General features: G+C 46.3%; 1 protein-coding gene across 4 annotated transcripts in view; it reads right to left on the bottom strand.

Moving 5' to 3' along the window:
• STXBP4 (syntaxin binding protein 4) overlaps positions 1–25,888 on the bottom strand; it is a 553,950-nt gene that overhangs the window by 286,459 nt on the left and 241,603 nt on the right. For all 4 annotated transcript variants that reach the window (XM_086930861.1, XM_086930863.1, XM_086930862.1 and 1 more), the window contains one exon: positions 3,054–3,119. In XM_086930861.1, coding sequence (XP_086786987.1) covers positions 3,054–3,119 — 66 coding nt within the window. The remainder of the gene's footprint in view (positions 1–3,053; positions 3,120–25,888) is intronic.

Raw genomic sequence — 25,888 nt, 5'->3', positions numbered from 1 at the left:
AGCCAACATTGAGGAGTGAAAAGCAGATTGATCTGTTAAGTTCCCTGTTTTATTCCACCATGCTGACCTTCTACTGGAGAGAACGAGGTGAAACCGCCACAATGTCTGAAGAAGTAGACCGCTTCAGAGGCCAGATGAGGCAAGCTTTGCCACCAAAAGGGCAACTCAAGCAGGGTGAAGGGGTCACAAAAAACACAAGACACATAGGCAGGCAGCCTAGGGACCACTCTCCCTCTGTCTCCTGTCCAACACCAAGGCGGGAGGCAGGCAGGTCACAGTCACTTCTCCCCTCTAATCCCAGAGTCGTTTACCCACCCTGGCAAAGCTCAATAGAAGACAAGCAGGCTTAAGTTCTACCCTCAGGAAAGGAGCCAAGCCAGGGAGAAGAGTCAGACCTCCAACAGGCTGTCAGCTAAAAACAAAGGGAGCTCACAAGGGAAAGAGGGCCTGTGAAGACTGTGGTGACCAAGCCACAGCAGCCTCTAGGCTGGCCGCTTCCGTGTGCTGTGGCCCTCTAACCCTACGGTGCAGCAGCTACCACACTGCAACCTCGCCCCTTTTCCAAGCAGTCCACTGTGCTCCTTGCCTTAAGGGTCCAATTAGGCAGCTCGACCCGCTGTACTAAGCCTCTGAGGCCTCCCATCCATATGTCCGTATAGGGCTGGGTGAGTATAGCAAATGCATGAAGCAGCAGGTGGTAAGCCAAACTCCAGGTCCTCGGTTCGGCACTGCTCAGCTTGTCTGCGGCAGCTGCGCTATTCATGCTGGATCGTACTGCCCCCTCAGAGCAGAGTGGACCTCAGAGGGGCCTCAGAGCAGCAAGCCTCAGACATTTGCCGACTCTAACCAGCCCCTGCCACATGATGTTATTTAAAATAAGGAAGTTTGTAACTTTGAATAATCTGTTAATAAATATTTATGGTTTGGACACTATCTTCTTTGTTGTTCTTGCAGAGCCCAATTGGTTTTACTGTAATTCACTGTAAATTAATGTGCGCAGTTATTAACTCCTACAATACACTCCCATTTACTAATCAAGCGTCCATACTACCAGTGGTGCAACTTGTTTCGCGATTAAACCATAGTCCACAGATGTAGAAAAGGGCGATGGATCCTTTGTTTTTGGAGTGCACTAATTCACTTTAATTTTAGCTCTCCCAATATTCTTCGTTCCTAATGCTCCTCAGCAGCATTCAGGCATCAGATAGTGTCCATGTTGATCCACTGGATGTCCCCCCTCACCATCCATTGGTAAAGTCAACAGTGGTACCTGGCCTTGTTAGAAGTATAGAAAAACAGAAAATTGCTGTTTTCTATGATTTCAAGAAAGCTGCCATGTTGCTTGACGCAACGTGCTGTGTCGTTAAGTCAAATGTCGCAGCAAACAAATGATGGACGGAATGCTGTCAATGCAAACATTCTCCCCCAGTCTAAAGATCTGGGTTACATCCACCGTTCTTTTGCCCACTACACCACCCAAGTTTGGACCCAGACATATGCAAATCAGTCTTGACCTTGTGCCCCATGCGAACAGTCCTGACCGAACTGCCAGGCCATGTCCTCCCTGGATCGGAAACAAGCATCCTGGGACCGGTTTCAGGGTATGTCACCCTTCTTCATCCAGGCTAGCTTTAATCCAGTGGCACAGTGAGCAAGGGACCCACGTCTGGGCATACCCATCCCACTTAGGGTGAGAAGTGTTACAGCAAACAAATGAGGGACGAAATGCTGACAATGCAAACTATCTCCCCCAGTCAAACGATCTGGGTTAAATCCATCGTTCTTTGCCCACTACGCCACCCCGGTTAAGTCACAGCGAACCACAAGTTCCTGCAAAGCTCAATGCATCCAGAAATGCAGAAGCCATCTTAAAAGTATAGAAAACAGTGTTTTCATTTTTTTCCATATTTTTTAACAAAGTTGCTCAGGCACTGGCTAAGGTAATCGCGTTGCTTGCAAGACTGATTGGCTCAGCCGTTGGCCGTTGCTTGTTTTTATATGTTATGACCAAAATAGAGAGTGAAAACATATCTGCACAGATAGGAAAGATCTTTCAGAACGCGTGCTGTCAGACAAATGCTGATTTCACCTGAAGAGACAAACTGGAATATTTACAATGTCTATGAGGTTTCCGATAACAAATAATGTTGAAAAACATAATCAGTCATTAGATGCGAGTTGAAACATTTGCCTGTAACGTAATATTGCTAAACCTTAAAAGGCTATACATAAAGACAAACAGAAGGAAATAAACCAAGTTAAATATATATATTTTTTATTTAGGGAATTGTTAATTCTTTAGAAATAAGAGTAAATTAAATTAAACCTTAATCAAGAGACATGAATTAATTACTTGTGTTGGACCCAAGGATCTTACAATCCTAATAATAATAATAATAATAATATAACAATTATCATAATAACATAATAATTATGACATGATAGACATTGTTATTATCATTATTAATAATGGATCATATTGTTTTATAGTTAATAATAATAAGAATAATCATCATCAAATGCTTGGGTACACTGCTTCATACTGCACTGCTTCTAAACAATACTCACTTCAGGTACTCAACGTACCAACCTTCGGGCAGATGTAAGTTTGAGTTGGCTTTGCTGAGATTCAAGAGTATGACAAGCCAATCACCTGCGTTGTTGCATCGGTGAACAGCCTGATGATTGAGCTATCCCTTGGCTACTCTGTCGTGAAGGGTCGGGGTGTATAATGGTAGTTACCAGAGGGCGGACCTATGACGGATTTTCAGGATAGCCACTGGCTGTGTAAATATAAATAACTTTCATGGATATCAATTGATTTCTACTCCATCTAGATTAAGTATATCTAAATTAAATCTTATGTGGTGGATACCAAGGAAATCTGGCGCTGCGATTTTGGACATCCGTATGCTAAAGCTTCTGTCCTCCCCCCAACATTTAGGCAACAGAACCATCGAAGAGGAGCCCCTAACTAATAACAGTGTAATGGATGTCAAAGGATCACTGTGTATAATGATTATTAATTGGTAATTATTAAAAAGCACTCTTACTTGTTTTACATTTTGAAGCTCCTCCGACAACTGTTTACCATAGTTTTCTGATTCAAAAAGGGTTTTCTGAAAATAAAAACGAAACGAATTTTCTACAGAATTTAAGAAAGCAATTTTCTTCTAACAACTGAAATATCTATTTTAATAACATTTTGCAGCACAGACATCTGCTGAGCATAGTATAAAATCTGCCCGTGTACAAAGTAATCAACACTGCACAATTACAATTTTCATCCATGCTGATATTTCGAAGTGGAACAGACTCAGGCGGTCAGAAACAAACCTTAACTGTGGCTACTCTAATGGAAGTTCGGAGGGAGGTTTAGCAAACATTTAGACAAAGACAACACTCATGCTGAGGATACATCTCTCCCCTGCCCAGAATATGATTGCATCTTCCTCTGCTCTACTGTCATCGTGTACTGGAAGGTGGGACAAAGCCACTTGTGTTATTGGTTAGGTAGTATGGTCTGGTTTGAAAATTGGAGAGTATTAAGAAGAAACTATAAAATTAAAGACTGTAGCAAAATATGTGAATAAGTGTCAATTGCGCACTATTTAAAGAACGTTGTTATTGTGTTTTGTATATAAGCATTTAATTTATTGGATGCATATCGAAAGAAACCATATGATTAACCTTAAAAAAAAATTGTGCATAAATGTAAATGGAGGATTTCTGTGATATCTCGGTGTATCGACGGGGAACAGAGGACACGATACTCAGGTCAGTTGGATATGCTCTTTATTCTTGGTTGTCTAGCAGGCTCGCACGACACGTCCACCATCCTGGTCCTTGGCCACTCCATACTAACTCCCGCCCCCTTGACCGGGTGTGGTGTCCGGTGACCTGTCCTACCAGCTACATGTCCACAGGGTCCTAGTGCCCCAACAGTCAGGTCACGACATCTCCCCCTGTGATACAAACAAATATTCATGGCACATTTCTGCAGTCACTGATGGCCAGCGCTGATAGTGATCGAGAGAGAGAGATCGAGAGAGAGAAGAGAGAGAAGAGAGAGAGAGAAGAGAGAAGAGAGAAGAGAGAGAGAGAGAGAGAGAGAGAGAGAGAGTGTGAGAGAGAGAGAGAGAGAGAGAGAGAGAGAGAGAGAGAGAGAGAGAGAGAGAGAGAGAGAGAGAGAGAGAGAGAGAGAGAGAGATCGAGATCCAGTTGCTCTACATCTCTTCAATTAGTCTCTGTGGTTTCTTGCATGTTCTTCTTGGTCTTGCTTCAATGCCGTTTTCTTGTTCTCGGTCTTCTTCCTTCAAGGCTGTCGCAGGTTGTGCTGATGTTTCTTCTCTTTCAGTCTTCAGCTCCTTGAAGTGTGAACTGTTTCTTGTTATGTTGTGTTGACCTGCTGTTGCTGTAATCATTGGTCCTTTTACTTTCGTCACAATCAGTGGTTCTTTGGAGAATGGGCTGTCCGACTTCCTCTGTTGTTTCTGTCGCACCACTACTGTGTCGCCTTCTTTCAGTTTTGGTTCAGCTCCATGTCTCCGGTGGTCAGCATATTCTTTCATCTTTTCTTTTGCCTCCCTGTCTTTTCTTGATATGTTGCTTCAGTCTGCACTCGCTTTTGCCTCTACCTGTTGTAGTCTTGTCTTGCTTGAACGTCCTAGTACCAGTTCAGCCGGGCATCGGCCTGTGGAGCTGTGAGGGGTGTTCCTGTAGTCCCTTAGCACCTGGCACAATGCCTGTCCTGTCGATATCTGTGTCAGTTTTGCTCTTTGAATGGCCTTTTTGATTGTCTACATGAAGCGCTCCGCTATCCCATTTGCTTGCGGGCACAGTGGTGTTATCTTTCGATGTTTTATTCCAAGGTAGTCCATGAAGCTTCAAAATTCTTCTCCTGAGAATGGCGGGCCATTATCTGTTTTGAGCGTTTGTGGTGAGCCCCAGACAGCGAATATGTCATCCAACACTGGTAGGGTGGCATTGGCTGATGTGGATGCTACTTGTCTTACTATCGGAAGTCGTGAGAAATCGTCAATGATGACTAGAAGGTAATTTCCTGTCTCCAGTGGTCCATAGAAATCTGCTGCCTATTCCGTCCATACTGCCTTTGGTAGCTCTGACATGTGTAGTGGTTCTGGTCTCGATGGTGGTCCAGTCACTTGGCAGATGTGGCATCTCGTTATTGCCTCTTCGACCATGCCATCTAGTCCCGGGAACCACACTTTTTCCCTCAGCATTTTTTTTGTTGCCACTATGCCCCGGTGGGACTCATGCGCCAGCTCAATTGTTCATTTCCTCAGCATGTAAGGGATTATTATTCGTGCCCCTCTCATTAAGATTCCATTCTCTGTTTCCGACAGTTCTTCAATTATTTTCTTGAACGCTAGTAGTTCTTCTTTGATGACTCCCTGATCTGTGGGACTGTTATTGTTTATGTGTCTCCACCTTTGTTGGCTTGCCACTTTCAGGATCGATTGCATGGTGGGATCTCCTTTTGTCTCTTGTTCTATCTCTGACATTGTTATTGATGTGGGCGTGTTATGTTTTAAGATGAAGTTGAGATATTCCTCCGCCATGGTTGTTGCGTCCGCTTTGTGTGGCAATGGATGTCGGACATATAGTCTGCTGGATTTTTTTCTTTTCCAGGCTTGTGAATTATTTTAAAGTTGTAATCCATCAACCTTATTCCCCACCGTTCTATCCTGGGCGGTATTTTTGCGCTTGGGTTGCCATAGATCGTTATTAATGCTCGGTGGTCTGTCACTATTGTGAATGGCTTCCCGTATATGAACATGTGGTAGTGTTCACATGCCCACACAACAGCCAGACTCTCTTTTTCTGGTTGAGAGTATGCTCTCTCGATGTCTGACAGGCTTTTGCTCCCGTAGGCCACAATCCCTCTTGGTGACTCCTTTCCTGCTTGTGTTGTGCCAGTATCGCGCCTAATCCTACTGGGCTGGCATCTACAGTGAGGTCCGTGCATAGTGTTGGGTCGAAGTACACCAGGTGATCTACAGCCGTCACTGATTCTCTGATTTCATCGAAGGCCTTGCTGCATTCTGCTGTCCATGCAAAGGTTTGTCCTTGCTTCGTCAGTTCTCGCAGTGGTGTGCTTACTGTTGCAAAGTCTTTTATGTATCGTGCACAATAGCTGGCAAGGCCAAGAAATGACCGTACATCACTGGGCTGCTTCACCTTTTTTAGGGTGTCTACTTTGCTGCTATCTGGCCTCATCCCTTTCTTCGAGAAGATATGTCCAAAAAATACTAACTCGTCTCGCCCTAGTTCACATTTTTCTTCATTTAGAGTTAGTCGGGCCTCTTCTAGCTGTGAGCATACATCTCTCAGTGCCTTATCATGCTCTTCGTCTGATTTTCCAAATACCAAGATATCGTCACTGTAGTTTAAAGTGTTTTTTATTGGTCTAATCATTTGCCGGATGGTCTCTTGAAATATTTCAGCTGCTGACGATATCCCAAAGCTCAGGCGCTTGTAGCGGAATAGTCCTAGGTGCGTCGAGAATGTTGTTATATATCTCGACTGTGAATCTAGCTCTAACTGATGGTATCCTTTGCACAGGTCCAACTTGGAGAATCGTCTCGTTCCTGTCAGGCAGCTGATTATGTCATCCAGATGAGGCCCGGGGTGTCGTTCTCTTTCAATGGCTGTGTTCGTGATCCTCATGTCGACACATTCTGATCTGTGATGTGTTTTTCTTCGGCACAGCCACTATTGGTGACACCCAGGGTGTCGGTCCTTCTGCCGGCTCTATGATGTCTTGACTCAGTAGTGATTTTATTTCCTCCTCGACTTGTGGTTGCAGGTGTATCGGTACACGTCTGTGGTGCTGGGCAACTGGCCTGATGGCTTCATCAATGTGGAGCGTGACTTGCTGTCCTTTTAGCTTTCCCAGTCCTTTTATCAATTTCGGATATTCTCTTAAGATGTTTCCCTTTTCTGACATGCAATATGTCATCTCGAGCAGGCCCATTACTTGTGCTGTGACGTTGCTTAATAGGCATGGTCCTGGGATGTCCCCTCTTAGCACGAGAAACTCTTCTTTGATCATTTGGTTTTTGTATGTCAGAGTTTCTGTAAACTTCCCCAAGTTTGTTACTGGATTTCTTGCGCCCCAGGTGAACACCTCTGCCCTTGACGGTAGCAGTGTTGCTTTCTTTTTCATTTTTTCATATTCTGTGGCGCACATTATATTGCATGTGGCGCCGCTGTCAAGCACGAAACTTGCTTTTTGGGGCCCCACCTCTATGGTTACGGACTCGTTTTTTTAAATTGTTTTCTTGTCCACTAAGCGGATGCTTTCTTCACTGTTCTCTTCCTCCGTGGACATGAGGTATAACCGCTCCACCTTTTCTCCTTTTTCTTCTCCTCCTCCTGATTCTAACGATGAACTCCTGTTTGTCGCTTCAATATGTCTTTCATGCCTGCTTGTTGTCATTCGTGGCCTCCCTGGTCGTTCTCTTTCATTTTTAAACTGCATTCCTTGGCACATGCTGGCAAAATGATTGCCCCTGTTGCATTTTCTGCATGTCTGACCGAATGCTGGACATGCACCTCGGTGTGGAAATTCCAGACTGCATCTGTAGCACTGCGACCCTTGTTGCTTCTTTGTCGTCGGTTCATTCGATCCTCTCTTCCAGCTGCTCGTGCGACTGTTGTCTGTTACACGGTGTGCTTGTCCAACTCGCCTTTCCATTTGCTTTGCATGCGCCATTGCTCTTGCTTCTGTTCTTGCCAAATCCAAAAATGTTTCTAGTGTTGTCGGCTCTTTTAGTATCCTCGTGTGAAAATCAGTGTCTCGACATCCCTCTATGATCCTTAGACGGATTGCCTGCTCATTGTCATATTTATCAAATTCACAGTGTGTCACTAACTTCCTCAGTCGTGTCGCAAAGTCGTCCAGTGACTCATCAGGCTGTTGGAACGCTATATTGAAACTGTATCTTTCAAAGTCAATGTTTCTTTGGGGGTCGAATTTGTTAGACAAGTTTTTGTATGTTTCCGTTTCACTTGCTGGCAGAGCTACTAGCAGATCGTCTACCTCATCTCCTACAAGATTTAGAAATAGACCTAGCTGTTTGGCCTCTACCACGTTTGTGGCTTCCATATATCTCTTAAACTTAGTGATCAGGTCAGTTGGATATGCTCTGTATTCTTGGTTGTCTAGCAGGCTCGCACGACACGTCCACCATCCTGGTCCTTGGTCACTCCATACTAACTCCCGCCCCCTTGACCGGATGTGGTGTCCGGTGACCTGTCCTACCAGCTACATGTCCACGTGGTCCTAGTGCCCCAACAGTCAGGTCACGACAATTTCTAGGAGGTGATGAGGTGCCTCCCTACGCTTTGAAGCCAGTCTGTCTGGCTTCATTGATTTCAGACGCCACAAGCATTTGATCTGTCAACGAAAACGCGAAAGAGTTTCCCAATCGCTGATCGCATTCCCAATTGCAGATTTCCTTTCAAACAACCATATACAACCAATAGCCTTAAACAAGCCTTGCACAACTTGTGAATCCCCGCACCACAGGTGGCGCCTGCTACATGCACATAAAACAGCACAGAGAGACGGTGCCTGGAAAACATGAGCGGGTACACAGGAAGGAATTGAAAGCATGGGGAGGCACAGGACTGTAGCTGCATTAAAACAAGAATGTGACCAGGTGAAGTTCAGAGGAAAAAAGAAAAAGTGTTGAGTGGATACCTTGAATTAAGTCTCAGCCACTGGTAATTGTTCAGGCCGAAATCCAGTTCATTGTTTTTTGCCCAATGTCCTACCTTAGGCAGGAACTACCCATATGCAAATCAGACTTAGTCCTGCTTCATTAGTAACAAGCATTTGCAATGCAATAGGTCTCGCATTCACTCAAGTTTGAGCTATTGGCATTGTAACTGAAAATGCCTTTAATTTATGTTTTGGGATTTAAAACATAAATAAAAGGCATTGTCATTTACAATACTAATAGCTTAAACTCATGCAAAGACCTATTGCATTGCAATATAGTGCCTTCTCGAACGCTTGTTAGATTGTAAATATCAGAGGAAGAGACCAGCCTACGAGGCCTTCAAAGTAATGGTAAATAGTGCAGTGAAGATGATGTGTAAGTGCTATAAGTTACGCAGACACAAAGTGTGAAGTGAGAATAACATATGATCCAAGCTATAAACACTAACAAAGCACTCCAACACCTTTAGCTCTGTGATTACACTGTCGCAGCTCTGGAGGAAGAGCGGGATGGAGGGGGCTTTTTCCTACCCTGACCGTAATTCGAGTATGCAGTGTGGCATTTCTAAATGTCATTGCTATCTTTGGCCTAATAAAAAACACTCAAGCTGTAGTGGGGCACTGACTTCACCACCTGGTGCAGGGCAGGCTGTGCTTTATGGCAGGCATGGAGGGAGGGATGGTTTAGGCTGGAGCTCTGGCCTCGTACAGTGCCCCTGCTATTACTAGTGAGCGAGGGGTGCTGAGGTGGTGGTATTGGTGGTGGTATTGGTGGTGGTGATGGTATTGGCATTGGTATTGGTGGTTCTGATATTAATTAGTGCCGGTGGTATTGGTGTATTAGTGGTAGTGGTGGTATTGGTGGTGGCGGTATTGGTGGTGGTGGTATTGGTGGTGGTGGTGGTGGTATTGGTGGTGGTATTGTTGGAGGTGGTGGTAGTATTGGTGGTATTGGTGGTGGTGGTATCGGTGGTGGTATTGGTGGTAGTGGCATTGGTGGAGGTGGTGGTAGTGGCATTGGTGGTAGTGGCGGTGGTGGTATTGGTGGTGGTGGTATTAGTAGTGGTGGTGGTGATATTTGTGGTGGTGGTATTGGTGAAGGTGGTGGTATTGGTGGTGGTTTTGGTGGTATTGGTGGTGGTGGTATTGGTGGTGGTGGTATTGGTATTTTTGGTGGTGGTATTGCTTGGTGGTTTTGGTGGTGGTGGAGGTGATGGTATTGGTGGCGGTATTGGTGGTGGTGGTATTGGTGGTAATGGTGCTATTGGTGGTGGTGTTGGTAGAGGTGGTGGTATTGATGGTGGTATTGGTGGTGGTGCTATAGGTGGTGGTGGTGGTATTGGTGGTGGTAGTGGTATTGATGGTATTGGTGGTGGTGGGGGGATTGGTGGTGGAGTCGGGTGGCTTGAGTACAGATGACATGTAACACAAGTGTGCTGGTGTCAGCTTCAGCCATTGGCACACAATTATGTGCTACCGGGAATTCACATGACTTAATTCTCTAATCTTTTCGAAATCCAATTTACTATGGGGAGCGGGGGGGGGGGTTGAAACAGACACAAGATAATGCCCGGTTAAATTGATATTGAAAGCGGCGGCCTTCTGCTTAAAAAACCACAAGCGGTTTCAGCTGAAGCAGGGCTTGTCCTGCAGTAAGAAAAACTCAATGAAGTTAATAGTGCTTACAGACTAAATAACAGGTCCCATGTAACAATTGAAGTAAAAGAGCCAGTCGCCATGGGAGGGTACAAATGAAGACACGGCCATACTAAGGAGGAACTAACAAGCCTATTAACAAATCCGAAGGCAGCATTTACGAAAGACAATGACACAAGCCACTGAAAAATATGGGAGCAGAGTGGGCGCGGCTTCTCTGCCATACTCTACTACAGCAGTCTCGCAGAGCGAGTAGGGCATGCGCGCTGCTGCTAGGCTCGACCTAAAAATCCATCCCAAACTTCCAACCAAGGCCTCTCTGAACAGGAACAAAAGCAGCCCCAGACCGGTTTCGGGTAATTTGGGTTTCAGCAGTACTGCACAGCTTGAGTGCTTTGGTACAGTGAGTACAGGACCAATGTCTGGGCATACCTGTCTCCCTTAACTCAACACACTGAAGAAAATAAAAAATTGGTGGGTGGATTGCATGAATTAATCTCAACCAATGGTAACTACTTGAAGATGCAGTCCTGTCCATACATTTGTTTACATGTTTCTCACAGCAGAAATTGGCAAAAATGGTCCAGCATACCTTAGGCAAGCACACACAGTCCCCAGCCAATCAACATCTACTAACCTGTGCATAGGCAAAATGCCATCATTCACAGCGAGCCGGTAGCTGAAGCGGGCTGACCCACTGGCCTATACGTTATGCTCTGGTGGGTAGAAGCAGAATGTTATAGACAATTCAACAGACCAGCTGATGAAAGTCACTAGCCAAATGCCCCTCTGTATATGTATTTTCAATTTAGAATATATGAAGCTAACCAGACATCTACCGCTGTCTCTAGGCCAGACCTAATAAGCATTTACGATGCAACAGGTCCCGCATTTGTGAGAGTTATACATTTGTGAGAGTTATAGGTATTGGCGTTGCAAATTACAATGTCTTTTACCCATGTGTTTTTGTTTCAGGTGTTGTGGCTGGATGTGGTGTACTGAAATTTTTTTAAAATATCTTTTTATTGGTTATAACAAACAATAAAAAAACAGACAGTCTGCAATCACATGTAATTTAAGTATGACATGACTGTGTCCTAAATGAAATGTTGTACTCAAAGAAATTGCAGGTAACGGTATCTATTCTGGACCGGATACCCCGGGAGACATGGTTTCATTGTCGAGAGGGGCAGTAGGTGCGACACAGATATCCTCCCTGTAAGCGCTTCACTTAGCCCACAATCAGGATCATTTTTGGGGGCACCCTCTTGCAACATAGACCATTTTCTCCCGAAACATGCACCAATCAATATTCCGCTTCCAAGCCATTGCTGTAGGTGGAGTCAGTCCTCCCCATAATTGAGCTATATCTCTTTTGGCAACCCAGGCCCCTAGAGTGACCCACAACTTCTCCGCTCCTCCCAAGTCAGTAGGTTCCCACACATTAAGTAGGCATCGTTTAGCCTCAGGGTGGACAGTTTTAAGAAGGACCTCACTCATGATCATGTGTATCCCCTTCCAATATCTTTGTACTTGCTCACACTCCCAAAGTATGTGTTTAAAGGTAGCAACCTCTCCACATCCATGCCTGCAGTCCGAGTTTTCGCCCCGCCCCATACAGACAATCTGTGGTCCAGTGATCCAGTGATGTAGATCCTGTGGAGAATTTGTATCAGGCTAAGGCGTGCAGAGATCGCCACCTCCCTTGGGGAAGCAACTGCCTCCCTCCACTACTCGTCATCCAGTAAGAGACCATCCGCCTCCCACGACTCCCGCAATATAACCAGGGGATCTGGTGCATTATTCACAAGATTTTTGTAAGTTAATAAGATGGCTTTCTGTGGAAGTAGCCCGTCCAAAAGTCTTTCCTCTAAGGGTGAGGAATCAGGGAGGGGGGAGTCCCCCCTGACGGCGGTGGTTAGTGCATGCCGAATTTGTAGTCTGCAATTTCGTATTGTTGTTTCATTTGACTAAAACTGAGAATGCAACCCTTCGCCCAGAGGTCGCCTACCCAGGAAATACCTATGAGATCCCATTTGTCGAACCCCTTGGAGACGTGCAGATTACCAAGTTGATCCGAATCCCACAGGGGCGTCGAAGGAGTAAGTCACCAGGCCCATCCTATGCTTTTGTTGACTGCGTGCCATACTCGGACCGAGTTGGAGGTGGGCCCAGTCAAGGGGAAATTCCTGGGACCAGAATATAGTGCTCTGTGTATGTCCCACCCGGCAGCAGCCACCTATCCATGGCATAGCCTGGGTCTCCCTGAGCCTGTTACGTACCCTGATTGATGGCCACAAGATGGGTCGCCCTGTAGTATTTCTTTATGGCAGGGAGACTGATACCGCCACTGTACCAGTTAAGGGTTAGCTTGGAAAGAGCTATTCTCGGTCTTCCGTCCCATAGCAGCTGTCTCTGTAAGTCCTTGATCTCTTTAAAGTATCTTTAAAATATCGCGTTGGAACCGGGACAGGGTAGTTTTGCAGGCCATAAAGAAAGTGGGGCAGGGACATCATTTTAAAAAGAGCTGCTCGGCCAAGCAGCGAGAGAGGATGCGCTCTCCAGTGTGCAACCTCGCGTCACAGGCGCTGCAGGGGCGGGAGCAAATTTCTCTCATAGTGGAGCCCGGGGTAGGCGGTGACAAAAATCCCCAAATATCGGAAACCATCAGACACCACCTGTATCAGACACTCCCTGGGGGGAGATGGAGTTCTACCAGACATGATGTACAGGAGCAGTTTATTCCAGTTAATAGAGTAGCCCGAGAATTTACCAGAAAATGTGAAAATGTCTAAAACACATATGAGGGACTTTTTGGGGGAGACCAAATAGAGGACAATGTCGTCTGCGTAGAGCGAGATGTGGTCTTCCCATTCTGCTGACCACCGCATACCACGCATGGTGGGATCGCACCGGATCCAGGCAGCCAGAGGCTCCAAGGACAGGGCGAAAAGTAGGGGCAACAATGGACACCCTTGTCTAGTACCCCGACTGAGAGCAAAGGGCTCGGACCGTTTATTTTTGACCACCACCTGCGGAAGAGGAGCAGAATAGAGGAGCTTTACCCAAGATATGAATTGCGGGCTAAATCCCAACTTAGAAAGTACTACAAACAGGTAGGGCCATTCAATAGTGTTGAATGCCATAGAGGCATCTAAAGACAGGATTACTGCATCTTCCTGCACTGTAGTGGCCCGCTCTATCACTCAGTGAACCCGTTGTAGATTCAGAGCAGTATTGCGATGAGGCATGAAGCCGGATTGATCTGGGTGCACCAGGGAACTTCCCCACCTCTCTACTCTCCTCGAACATCACCTGCAGGAGTGGGGCCAGTTTGTCAGGGCGCAGTTTAAAAAGCTCAATGGGCAATCCATTGGGTCCCATCGCTTTGCCCGGTTTAAGGGCCCTGATCGCAATCTCGTTGTTCGTAATGTGGCTATCCAGGTAGCTCTGGTCATCCTCAGAGAGGACCGGGAGTTTGATATCCCTGAGGAGGTCAGCCGAATCCGCCTCCAGCAGGGATGAGCGTGTCTGATATACATTGGCATAGTGGGCTGCAAATTCCCTGGCAATGTGGGCTGGATCTGTAATCTTTGCACCAGAGTCAGATGTGAGCTCCGGTACAACGCGGTTGGCTTGTTCCTTCTTGTCCAGCCAGGCAATAAGTTTCCCAGCTTTGTCCCCCCATTCATACACCCTACCGTCTCTCTCCCTCGTACAGGATTTGACACGATCCATGACTATGACTTTGTATTCATCTGTCTTCAGTCACAAATGGTGTCCCCCCTCCCGACGTTCGCTTCTAGGCATAGGATCTCCCCCTCGATTGCCTCGGGTTCGTTAGAGTTCTCTTTCCTAACTCCCACTATGAGAGAGAAGCTACCCCCTCGAACGGATTTGAATGCTTCCCAGAGCATCTGAGGAGAATCTACTGAGCCGAGGTTCTCCTGGAAATAGCAGTTTATTGCCTTCTGCAGGTTCACGCGGAACGAGGGGCCTCTCAGATACCAAGGGTTAATGGGCACCACCATATCAATCTGTTGATCCCCCCAGCACTAACCTGGTCCTCAGAGGGGAATGATCAGTGATGCACCGTGCCAGGTGACAGACCTCTTGTAGGTGGAGTAGGTGGGAGGCCTGCAAAAGTAGATAATCGATGCGGGAGGAGCTATGGTGGGCACCAGAGAAAAAGGTGTATTGCAAGTTCCCAGGTGAAATGCCCTCCAGGCCACTGACAGGCCAAATGTATCAATGAAATCGGGTAGTCAACTATCAGAGCGCCTTGTGGCACGGGGGGCTGGCAGTCCAATATCCCTGACGAGACAGCATTCAAATCACCCCCCACTAACAGTAGGCCCTCCTGGAGGGAAAGGAGCAGAGTGCCCAGATCTGTAAACGTTTTGGACTGTAGTCCCGGCGGGACATACACAGACAGCAGGGTCAATGTCCTACCCTCCCACTGCCCAGTGAGTGCTACGTACCTCCCACGGCTATCAATGTGCGAAGACTGAACAGAAAGGGGGAAGGAATTTTTAACCATGATGCCCACTCCCACTAGTGTAGCCAGAGTGTGCCAGGAGCCTGTATCCCCATCTATTCAGGGCTTTACACATGTTTCCAACCAGGTGCGATTCTCGCAGGAGGACCACCTCCGGGGAATGTCTTTTCATATACTGTAGGACTATGGTGCATTATAACCTGTCTCACAGCCCATTCACATTCCAGCTAATTAATGTGAAACTTTTATTTATTTATTTATTTAAACTTTTACCGTGCACAGCTACCCACAGTGGGTTTCCCGGCGCTAGGTACAGACTGGAGAAGAAGATATCAGATAGCCAGCATGCAGGTACCAACTACTTATGTGAACAACAGCGTTTTCAGTGCTCTGCGAAAACGAAGAAGACTGGTCTCTAATTTAAGGGCAGTGGGCAGGGCATTCCAATATTTGGGACCAAGATAGGAGAAGGAACGTCCCCCCATCCTTGCCAGCTTAAATCTTGGTATAGAGAAATTGCCAATTTCCGAGGATCGTAAGGTACGTTTGGGCCTGTAAAGTTGCACCAGCTTTTGTAAGTAAGTGGGTGCAATGCCTTGCTTGATCCTAAACATGTAGCATAATGCCTTAAACTTTATGCGGCTGGAGATCTTCAACCAATGAAGATCATGCAAGGCAGATAATGCAGAAGTTCTTTTAGGGACATTCTTCAAGAGTCGCGCGGCTGCATTTTGTACAACCTGCAATACTTTAACAGTGGCTACATCAGCACCCAAATATAGTATGTTGCCATAGTCCAGGCGAGATGTTATCTATGCCTGGACAACCGTTCTACGGGAGGGAATGGGAAGCATCCATAAGATCTTTTGTAGCCACCTAAGAGTAGAAAAACAGGTTGCTGCAACCTTAGTGGCCTGCTGCTTCATTGTTAACTTGTCGTCAATTTGGACGCCCAAGTTACGTACAGCATGTGTGGGTACAGGAAGTGCACCCATCTCATTTGGCCAATGCTGAGGGCCCCAGAGGTTCTTATTTTTTCCCAGAATGACCACCTCTGTCTTCTCCCCATTCAGTTTGAGACAGTTCCTCTGCATCCAGTCCGCCACAAGAATGAGGCCCGACTTTAGTGCAGAGGGGTTATTCTCGTCTCGCCCTGATAGGGAGAAGACGATCTGGGTGTCATCAGCGTAAGAGAACAGGGTCAGCCCCGCCTGCTCTACGATGTTAGCCAAGGGTTTTACATAAAGATTGAATAATAGGGGGCTGAGTATGGACCCTTGGGGGACACCCCGCGCTGAGGGACAGACCGCTGATGCCGCCTTAGGGGAGAAAACTTGAAAGGTTCGCTCGCCAAGAAAGGAGGCCACCCAGGCTAAGGCCCTACCAGTCACGCCGAGTGACCACAGAGAGTCAAGAAGGATGGAATGTGACACGGTGTCGAAAGCTGCGCTCAAATCCAACAGGATGAGCGCCATGGTTTCACCCTGGTCGACACCGTGTCGGAGACTCTCTGTCACCCCAAGAAGGGCTGTCTCGGTCGAGTGGCAGGACCGAAAACCCGACTGGGAGGAATGTAAGAAACCAGAACTTTCCACCAGTTCAGTGAGCTGGGTATTAATGTGTCTCTCCAACACCTTAGAGAAGATAGGTAGCAGGGATATTGGATGAAAATTAGCAATATTCGAGATATCAGCACCAGACTTTTTTTAACAAGGGCACTACCATAGCGTGTTTCCATGGCTGGGGTACATATGCCTCAGTAAGTGAGGCGTTTAACAATTTAACAAAAATCTGATGGGTGGAGGAATCTAATTGTTTGAGTATTTTAGCCGGTAGTGCATCGCACGGAGAGCCAGAGCGCACACTATTTAGACAAGAAGAAAAGGAAATATTGTCTAATGGCTGCCATACAGAGAGTTTGGCAACGTCGTCAACATTAGCAGATGACTGCACAGCGCCAGATGCAAAAGGAGTTACCATCGGTGGCGGGGTAAAAAGATCATAGATCAAGTCGACTTTTTTAACAAAAAAGTCAGCTAAGGATTGGCATTGAACCTTGTCTAGCGCAGGAGGCATAGGAATAGAATCCGCTCCTGTCAGTTTTTTTACAACTGAAAAGAGCACCTTAGGGCAGTTTTGTGCATCTGAAACTATTTTTTTAGAATAGTCTGCTCTGGCTGTTTTGCAGCTGTTATGATAGCCCTTCAGAGCTTCTCTGTAAGCTACTTTGCGGGTAGGAGAATAATTGCGCCTCCATTTCCTTTCTAAAATCTTACATTGAGTGCGAAGGCACTTAAGCTTGTCGGAAAACCATGGTGCAGGTGGGTGATGAGGCATAGTTTTCTTATATGTCAAGGGAAGCGTGGAATCAACAGCATTATTTAACCACTGACCAACTGCACAATTTAGTGCAGAGATAGATAGGTCGGTGTTAGGAAGTGTCCTCAATAATTGTTTATTAAGTTCTGGCATGTTAATTTTCCCCCAACTGCGTGCCCGTTTATTTATTTCCTTTCCGATCTGTGATGCTGTCCTGGTAATATCCAATGAAAAAGGAACAGCAAAGTGGTCGGACCATTCTATTGGGCGTGCTTTCTGAGAGCAGTCCAACTGTAGATTTGACAGGATGGGATCTAATAAGTGACCAGCAAGATGTGTAGGGGCAGAGTTCAATAGTTGAATGTTAAAAACTTCGAGAGTAGAAATAAGCTGTTAAGTGGACGTACAGTCGGATTCTTCGAGATGGATATTTAGGTCCCCAAGAATCGAAAAGTTGGCTGCTCTAAGCAGCAAGGGGGCCAGGAAATCTGGCAAAGAAGAAACCCAGGGATTAGCATTCCCAGAAGGGCGATAGATTAATAGACCTGTCATTGTGAACTGAGGGTTAATAGTTAGCCTAAAAAGGGCTGCCTCGCAACCTTTGAAAGGAATGTCTTCAAATTTACAGGTGTACTTAGATTTGAAGATCATGGCTACCCCCCCTTTGCCTAGAACTCTGTCCTTTCTTACGATGACGTAATTAGGGGGAATTGCATCGGCAATATCGGGGCCAGAGCTGTCATGCAACCAGGTTTCTGTAAGAAACACAGCATCCAGTTGTTCATCAGTGATGAAGTCACAGATGTTATATTTGTGTTGTGGGAGAGATCTACAATTAATACTCCAAAAATGTAAAGAGGAATGTGAAGAGACAGTATTGGACTTGACAGGCCTGCTGCGTCTGACATAGTGCTTAAGCGATCTGCAGCTCGCTGGCATTCCGAGAGCGAAACCGCATTGGTGACATTTGTATTTGGGGAAGGGCAATGTACATACAGAGCAGGTCTTGCTAGCAAAGCAGCGCCATGAATGTAATTCCACAGCTGAATAGGAAAGAACCATAATGCAATATAGTAGATCAGAAACAAGTTACTCACAGATCAAGTATAGAGTACTTGCCAGAGCCCAGAGCCCGTCGGAGCGCGGACGAGCGCAGACGGGCTGACTCAGGCGAGACTCCGGCGCTAGGGACGGCGCTTCCGCAAACGCGACCGCTAGCGCGATAGGGTGACCGTATCCTTTTATATGTACCACTAGAGCGCTCACACCGCTCTGGGCACACTAAAGATGGCCGCCGTGGGAAGATTTCCCTAACCCCAATTTAGCTCAAAAACGGCAGCTAAAGGCGTCAAATGTTGGCGAAAATGTGTGCAGGTGGCCTAGGGGTATGCTGTCTGCAAACACAGAGTGAAAAAGTACAGTTTTAAAATCACGAGTAAAACGAGTCAAATAACTCTAAAACAGCTGACAATACAGCATTAATGTTGTCCCATTCACAAATAGCATTTCCTGTTACTGGCAGGCAAAGAATCTCGCGAGCACTGTCACAGGGCTCCTTTTATATGTACCACTACAGCGCTCACACCGCTCTGGGCACACTAAAGATGGCCGCCGTGGGAAGATTTCCCTAACCCCAATTTAGCTCAAAAACGGCAGCTAAAGGCGTCAAATGTTGGCGAAAATGTGTGCAGGTGGCCTAGGGGTATGCTGTCTGCAAACACAGAGTGAAAAAGTACAGTTTTAAAATCACGAGTAAAACGAGTCAAATAACTCTAAAACAGCTGACAATACAGCATTAATGTTGTCCCATTCACAAATAGCATTTCCTGTTACTGGCAGGCAAAGAATCTCGCGAGCACTGTCACAGGGCTCCTTTTATATGTACCACTACAGCGCTCACACCGCTCTGGGCACACTAAAGATGGCCGCCGTGGGAAGATTTCCCTAACCCCAATTTAGCTCAAAAACGGCAGCTAAAGGCGTCAAATGTTGGCGAAAATGTGTGCAGGTGGCCTAGGGGTATGCTGTCTGCAAACACAGAGTGAAAAAGTACAGTTTTAAAATCACGAGTAAAACGAGTCAAATAACTCTAAAACAGCTGACAATACAGCATTAATGTTGTCCCATTCACAAATAGCATTTCCTGTTACTGGCAGGCAAAGAATCCCAATGTGATCCCATAATGGGAGGATTAGGATGAATTCATACCTCAGTGTCATACTAGCATGTGAAATTACATCCAAAGCTTTGAAAATCAGTGAAGCCGACATCATAACAAAAAACAGTGCCAACCCCAAATCATTCATCCAACACCCCTCTCGCTGCCTCCCTGCACCTCCGGCATAAACCAGCCCATTAAACCAACTGCCTGTCACCCCAAAAACACAGATACAAATAAAAGGTAGGGATGATCCCCGGCCCCCCCGACCCAACGCCATCCGCCAAAAAGAAAGGGAAAGAGAGACGTATTGTACCAGTCTCTAAATAGGAGGCCTCCAATTTCAGACAATCCAGGATATTGAGTCATCAGTGTTCGCATGCACAGTTCAAAGTTACAGCACCACCCACAGGGTACGGCACCTGGAAGTAGGAACCACCTAGGCCCCACAGTAGGTTTAAATGACAGTTAATTCAACACAAATAGCGGAACAAGATTCAGACAGGTTCAACGTGGGTTGTGTTCCCTGGCTTCCCTCCATCTCTCTAGCCAGTCAGCAACTGCCTCTGGGTGGTCAAAGAACCAAGTCTTCCCATTCGCCTCAATTCTCAGTTTGGCAGGGAAAAGCCTGTTTAACACACAAGAACGAAATCTGCTGCTTCAGCATTGCCTGCGTAAAATCCGGGAAAAAAGTTACGGTGGAGTACTCGTACGTTCCTGGCATTTTGCAGTATCACGTCTCGATCTCTAAAGTTCAGCAATCTCGCCAAAATAGGCCAAGGCGGAGCCCCTGGCTTCGGGTGACCCCTGGAGACTGGATGCGCCCTTTCCACTGTGAAGAACTTCGAGAGACCCTTTGGTTTGAGATGATTGAGTACAAGGTATTGAACAAAAGGATTTGGCGCCTGTCCCTCCGATTTTTCTGGATTACCTATAATGCGTATGTTATTCCTTCGTGTATGCCCCTCATAATCATCCAGCATGTCCAAGCGAACTTTTTAAAGGTGTGGAGAGCCTGGACCTCGGTCTGCAGTTGTGAAACTTCATCTAGGAGACTCTTGGTGGTGATTTCCAGTTGCTTGACTTTCTCATGAGTTTTGGCATGGTCAGCCCTAATCAGAGTCACCTCAACCGTGATGGCATCTGTGCGCTGTTCCATGGAAGCGCACACCCCCGCTATGCCTTCCATTACGTCTTTGGGCGACAGCTCAGGCGTCTCGCTCTCCAATCCACCAGTGGGGTCAGTTTGGACTGTGCGCTCCAGTACAGGGCCCTTGGGGCAGGTATATTTACTGAGCTTGGTTTGCTGCGTTGCTTTTGGCCCCCTACCACTCGCCATCGCTTCTATTAGAGAGGATTTCAGCAGCACCGCCCATCCACGAGGGCCTCCACCAAGACTGTCACTGGAATGCTCTCTGGAGGGTTATTTACGAGTGGGCGAACACCAGGCCCCTCACCGGCTGCACTCTGTTTCCTCACAGGGAAGCCTACGGGAGTCAACAGTCAAATGTGGGTCCCAACAGGAACCCGACACAACACAGCAGGTTGCCACAGGCGGTGGATACCGTAGGGCCTACCCCAACTCCTCACCATCTGAGCTTTGGGCGCCTCCAAGCACACAGCCTCAGAGCTTTGGCAACAATGAATCCTCCTCAGGGGGCAGACGGGTCCACCGCACCTCCGACCATTGGCCTCGATCCCCGTCCGCGGGGAGGACGTCCAGGGACTCCGGCGTCTATTGCCACTAGGCCGCAAGCCGCAACATCAGTTAGTCGCGCGCCCGCGCTCCAGGGCGAGCGCAGCGGCACCCAGAACCACTGCAGCACGTTGCTTCTCTCTGTATTGGGGGTATTCGGTCAGGGAGAGCGGAGATGCCTCAAAAACGCAGATATCGAACTGCTGCGAGTAACCACGCCCCCTGTGTACTGCAATTTTAATTGCATTATATATATCAGTCACAAGCCAAAGATGAGCCTGAGGTGCACTTAGAAAAGAAGAAAGCAGGAAGTGTTTGTTATTTAACGCCTTAACCACAGCAGTTTTTCCGCTGTGGTGCAGGCGTTCTAAAGGGTGGGCGGGGCTCCCGTCGGCCAACGGGAGCACGCTAGGGGTTAAAAGGGTGAAAGTGACAGCATTATGCATCTTCCATTCGAACAAGTGACACAGGAAAGTCGAAAGAAAAATAAGTGCGAAACAACAACTTTACAGCCACTAAACTAAAATCAATTACAACAGCTTTGAAGATAAATCTATTTACAACCAGATTGGGTAAATTGACAGAACTTGTGTCAGCATACACAGAAACAGCGTGCATCCAAAAAAGTCCATCTCAAGAGTGCTTTAAGTAGTAAACAGACTCCAGGGGAGGGACATAAACATGCTGGAGAGCCTAAAGCAAATAAAGACAATAAAAAGAAAGCAGGCTAAGCTGAGTGACAAAACACAAAGCCAATGGTAAACAATGGATAGAATACATTCCTGTATAAGCTTTCAGCATGTCCTAAATATGTTTTAGGAAAGGCTTGGACTTCTAAAGGTGATTGATTTCTTACTCTTTTATGCTACTATTTTCTTTACCCTAGAGGGCGCACCTGCACAACAGGCGAAATAAGGTTCTCCAGTACATAATCTTATCACATGCTGCTGTGAGGTATCGTTCCTCATCAGGTAAGGTATAGTGTTGGTTTAAAATCTGTCTGTTTTCTGTAAGATATGCACAATTTTGAGCTCAAGACGAACTCTCAACGTTTGTAGAACGGAAGTGCTACAGAATCTATGGTGCTTTGTACCAACAGAAGGGGCATATTCAGTCCTGCCAAGTGTCACGCATCAGGCGTTACACTAAGACATTTCAGTGTGGTACTCCACATTACCTCACTGAAATGATTATGTCACTCATTTGCTGTGTTAGCTCTGCCACTAAAAGCCCTGGTTAAGCTGAGCCTGTGGCAGCGCGCCTCCTCTGACTTGTGCGTGCTGCTCCAGCAGTCTGTTGGCAGCGGCACACAGCTGCTTGCTAAAGTATCATTTCGCTTTCCAGTACCCAAGTGCGGCTCTCACTATTGGCCTGAGGTCATCGCAGGGGATGTCACATCCTGCTGCCGTAGCGCGGGGTTAGTTTTGGGAGCTGCAAGGTGTGTAAGCTAGTTTGCGGGCAGCGCTGCGTATCATGGCCGGAATGCTGCAAACAATTCATGGCGCAGGTATTGGACGGTGCTGCTCTCAGCACTGCCGGCTGCAGCTCGCACCGGGCCACGCCACAGCCTGCTAGTTCGCCCAATCACCATAGGCGCCGTGAGCGAGAGCGGCTGCGAGGCATTAGTTTTACTTGTTTGGCAGCCAGCGCACTTTGGGCCTGCCGCTACCTTCAGCTCTCAGCACACGGCCCGGCAGGATTAATGATCATTCGGCTGAGGTGGTGGATCAGCAACACTGCCTCAGTTGCCGCCTGCAGTCCAGTGGGGCAGCTTCAGCCAGAGATTTCAGGTTAAGAGAAGCAGTCGACGGAATTTCAGGAACTGTCGCAAACACACATTTATGTGGCTGTCGAACAGAGCGTGGCTTCTGATGGGGTAAGGTAGATCCTGCATTAATAATTATGTTTGGTTATGAGGATAATGTACGTGGAGCCACAGTTTTCCGGCCAAACCTAAAGGAAACGTTCAAAAATTTATTTGGTGCCATCTACTAATAGATGCAAAAATTGTTTATTGCAGGGGTGTCCTCTCATGCCAGAGCCACTGCAGCCAAACCCAGTTGGCTCTTGTAGGAGTACTGTAAAATATCTAGAAGTGCAGTTAGTTTTGGAAACTGTGATTTCCGAGATAATTGCTTGTGCGCCAGCCAAACAGTCTTCTGTATAAGTGCATTTAACATTGGCACGTCTAAGTAACTCACCATCTTACTAGTTTCAGTTTCGTTATCTGACATTCCATGACAGGTACTAACAGGGTCTTCTTTGCTTATTTGGCTTTATTGGTGGTATCATTCAAATTAATTTTCACTCGCAATAATCTTCATTTTCTCAGCTTGTGATTACTCTGCATTATATCTATGTCCTTGTTCCGGCCATTACTTGTGAGGTACGTATATCAAGTAGCAACAAGCAATGTTTTGAGGGTGCAGAACCACAGGCTGTAACTAGGTGTCCAATGGGACCTCTTCTGGCCACATATGGTACTGCACCCTGCAACATGACTAAGGCTATGGTGCAGTGGTAAAAGCTGCAGATTAGGGGGATCTGTGTTTGAGTCTTCTGACAGGCTCAACATCCTGTGATAATGAGCTGATTGTTTAATTTCCCCGAGACCATGACTAGGAGCACTATATAAATGAAAGCGTTTGTAAAGTAAAAAATAAAAAAACGAACAAAACAGCAGTTGCCTTAGAGGAGTGGTGGGGGCCTGCGAACAGTGTTGTGGGAGGGGTGAGGGGGAGGCACGGGAGATTAAGGGCTATGAAGCAACAAGCAGCGTTGTGCAGGCAGAACAGCAGTAGCCTGGGAGGCATGGTGGTGGGGGCCTTCGAACAGTATTTGAGTGCAATGTTGTGGGAGAGAGGAGGCAGAGGCACAGGGAGATTAAGGACTATGAAGCAACAAGCAGTGTTGTGTGTGGGGTAAGGGGGAGGCATGGGAGATAAAATACCAGCAAGCAAATGATGTAACACAAGGATCATTGCACAAGTAAACAGAGGAGTTAACGAGCAAAGAGGCAGGCCTCAAGCGGCAGGCCAACTAAACAAGCATTGGTAATGCATCAGGGTTTCAGAGATTTCTTAGTGCTTCTTTGTGGGCAAGCATGGCCATACAGAAGAAGAAGGGGCTGAATAGTGGTATCACCCAAGGTTCATTAAAAGTTCCTTATTGATTCTTTCTGGATAAGTGGGAATCAGAGAATATAGAGACAGAAAATCTGAATTCCCAGTAAGCAGAAAAACGCAGCATTTCCATCTATGCCAAGCATGGGAATGCAGCGTCTTTCTGCTTAAGCTAAGAGAAATCTCTATACCCTGCTAAAGTCCCTTGTTGGGACGAAACGGTTTGGCTGGGCTGCAGTTTGATGTTGTGCAGAATAAAGAAAATCTTTTTTGGAATATCATATCATGGCTCCTGCGTTATATTGGATCTATAAATAGAATTCATATATTTGAATAATCTAGATTAATATGTGATTAAGTGAACTTTCAGTGAAAACATCAGACTTCATAAGCACTCCCTTTTGTATATTGTTTTTCACTTTGGTTTATGGTTTCAGAGCAGTAGGACCATTCAAAGGTTGAGAGCTATTGCATACGTATTAATAATACAAAACGTCTGTGCGGTAAGCTAGAGCGAAACCTGCTCTTTTTTGGAATTACTAATATTAAATCCTGTTTACCTGGGGAATTCCAATAAATAGCAAAGTTCAGAGCAAAATCAGCAATTGCTTCATGACGTATGGTCCCAAGTTTCAATTCGCACTGTTTTTCGGACACTGGTGACAGTAGCACTGGCCTGAACCAGGACTCCGATCGATGGAGTCCTGGAGCAGGCAAAGTAGGTGTGAGCTGTGGGCCACGAGTTGTGACGAATGTGTGACTAAAGCCGGACCCCCTTTCCGGGACTCAATGTTTCTCTCTCAAAATATAAGCGTACAAAACTAGAGGAAATCATCCTATTTCATATATTGCACCTTAGCGAGTGCGTCACTTAGCTGGTTAAACTTACTCTGTAAATACACTTTTAATTCACACTTCACATAAGGTCCTGAAGAAAGCCAGTAGTAATGAAATGCCTGGCTGAAAATGTTGACCACACTGGATGTGGGAGCCCATAGTTACCTCCATACACATCTGCTGCCTTGCTTTTAACACTGCCAACGGGCCATTATTAAAATTACAACTGTGGACACTGGGACCCTTAGGAGAGTTTTTAAACTCACACTCACACTCTTAACCCCATGACCACACACTCACTTAACAAAACCCGCTCCGCTGTAAGCTATGGAGATGTTTTATAAGGGGGACAATACTCAAAGTTTCGGGAAGGAACAGCCATAACAAATCTCACAGGATCTGCCTTATTGTAGTTTGAAGTTCCATAGATAAATTCCGTCAAGAACATAGCTACCCAAAAGGCTTGATGTGAAAACCTTTTACAATGTTGACTTCGAGAGATTTCGAAAGAATTCAGTACTGCCACCTCATCTCTTCCCATTCCCACATCTGGGCTGAATACACTTTTCGATAACTTTACACAAACGGGCAGTTCTAGTCACAAACTACAAGCACCGTTCATGTGTGTAATTCTAATTAATTGTTCTCTAGAAAAACAAACCATGGAATCCTTTAGCATTTCCAAAGAAACAACTATTTTTGGCAGTGGTTTCTAGGCATATCCAATACACAATCAGCTTACTGATTGTCTACATAGAGAAATAATAGAATGATCATAGTCACACTTGCTGAAGTATTGAGGTATATTGGGACTAATTTCAAAGCAGGCTGTATCATTTTAGAAAGAGAGCGG

The sequence above is a fragment of the Lissotriton vulgaris genome, chromosome 7, assembly GCF_964263255.1.
Source record: "Lissotriton vulgaris chromosome 7, aLisVul1.2, whole genome shotgun sequence".
NCBI lineage: Eukaryota > Metazoa > Chordata > Amphibia > Caudata > Salamandridae > Lissotriton > Lissotriton vulgaris.
The sequence above is the reverse complement of the archived record's forward strand: the minus strand, read 5'-3'. Positions and strand labels throughout refer to the sequence as shown.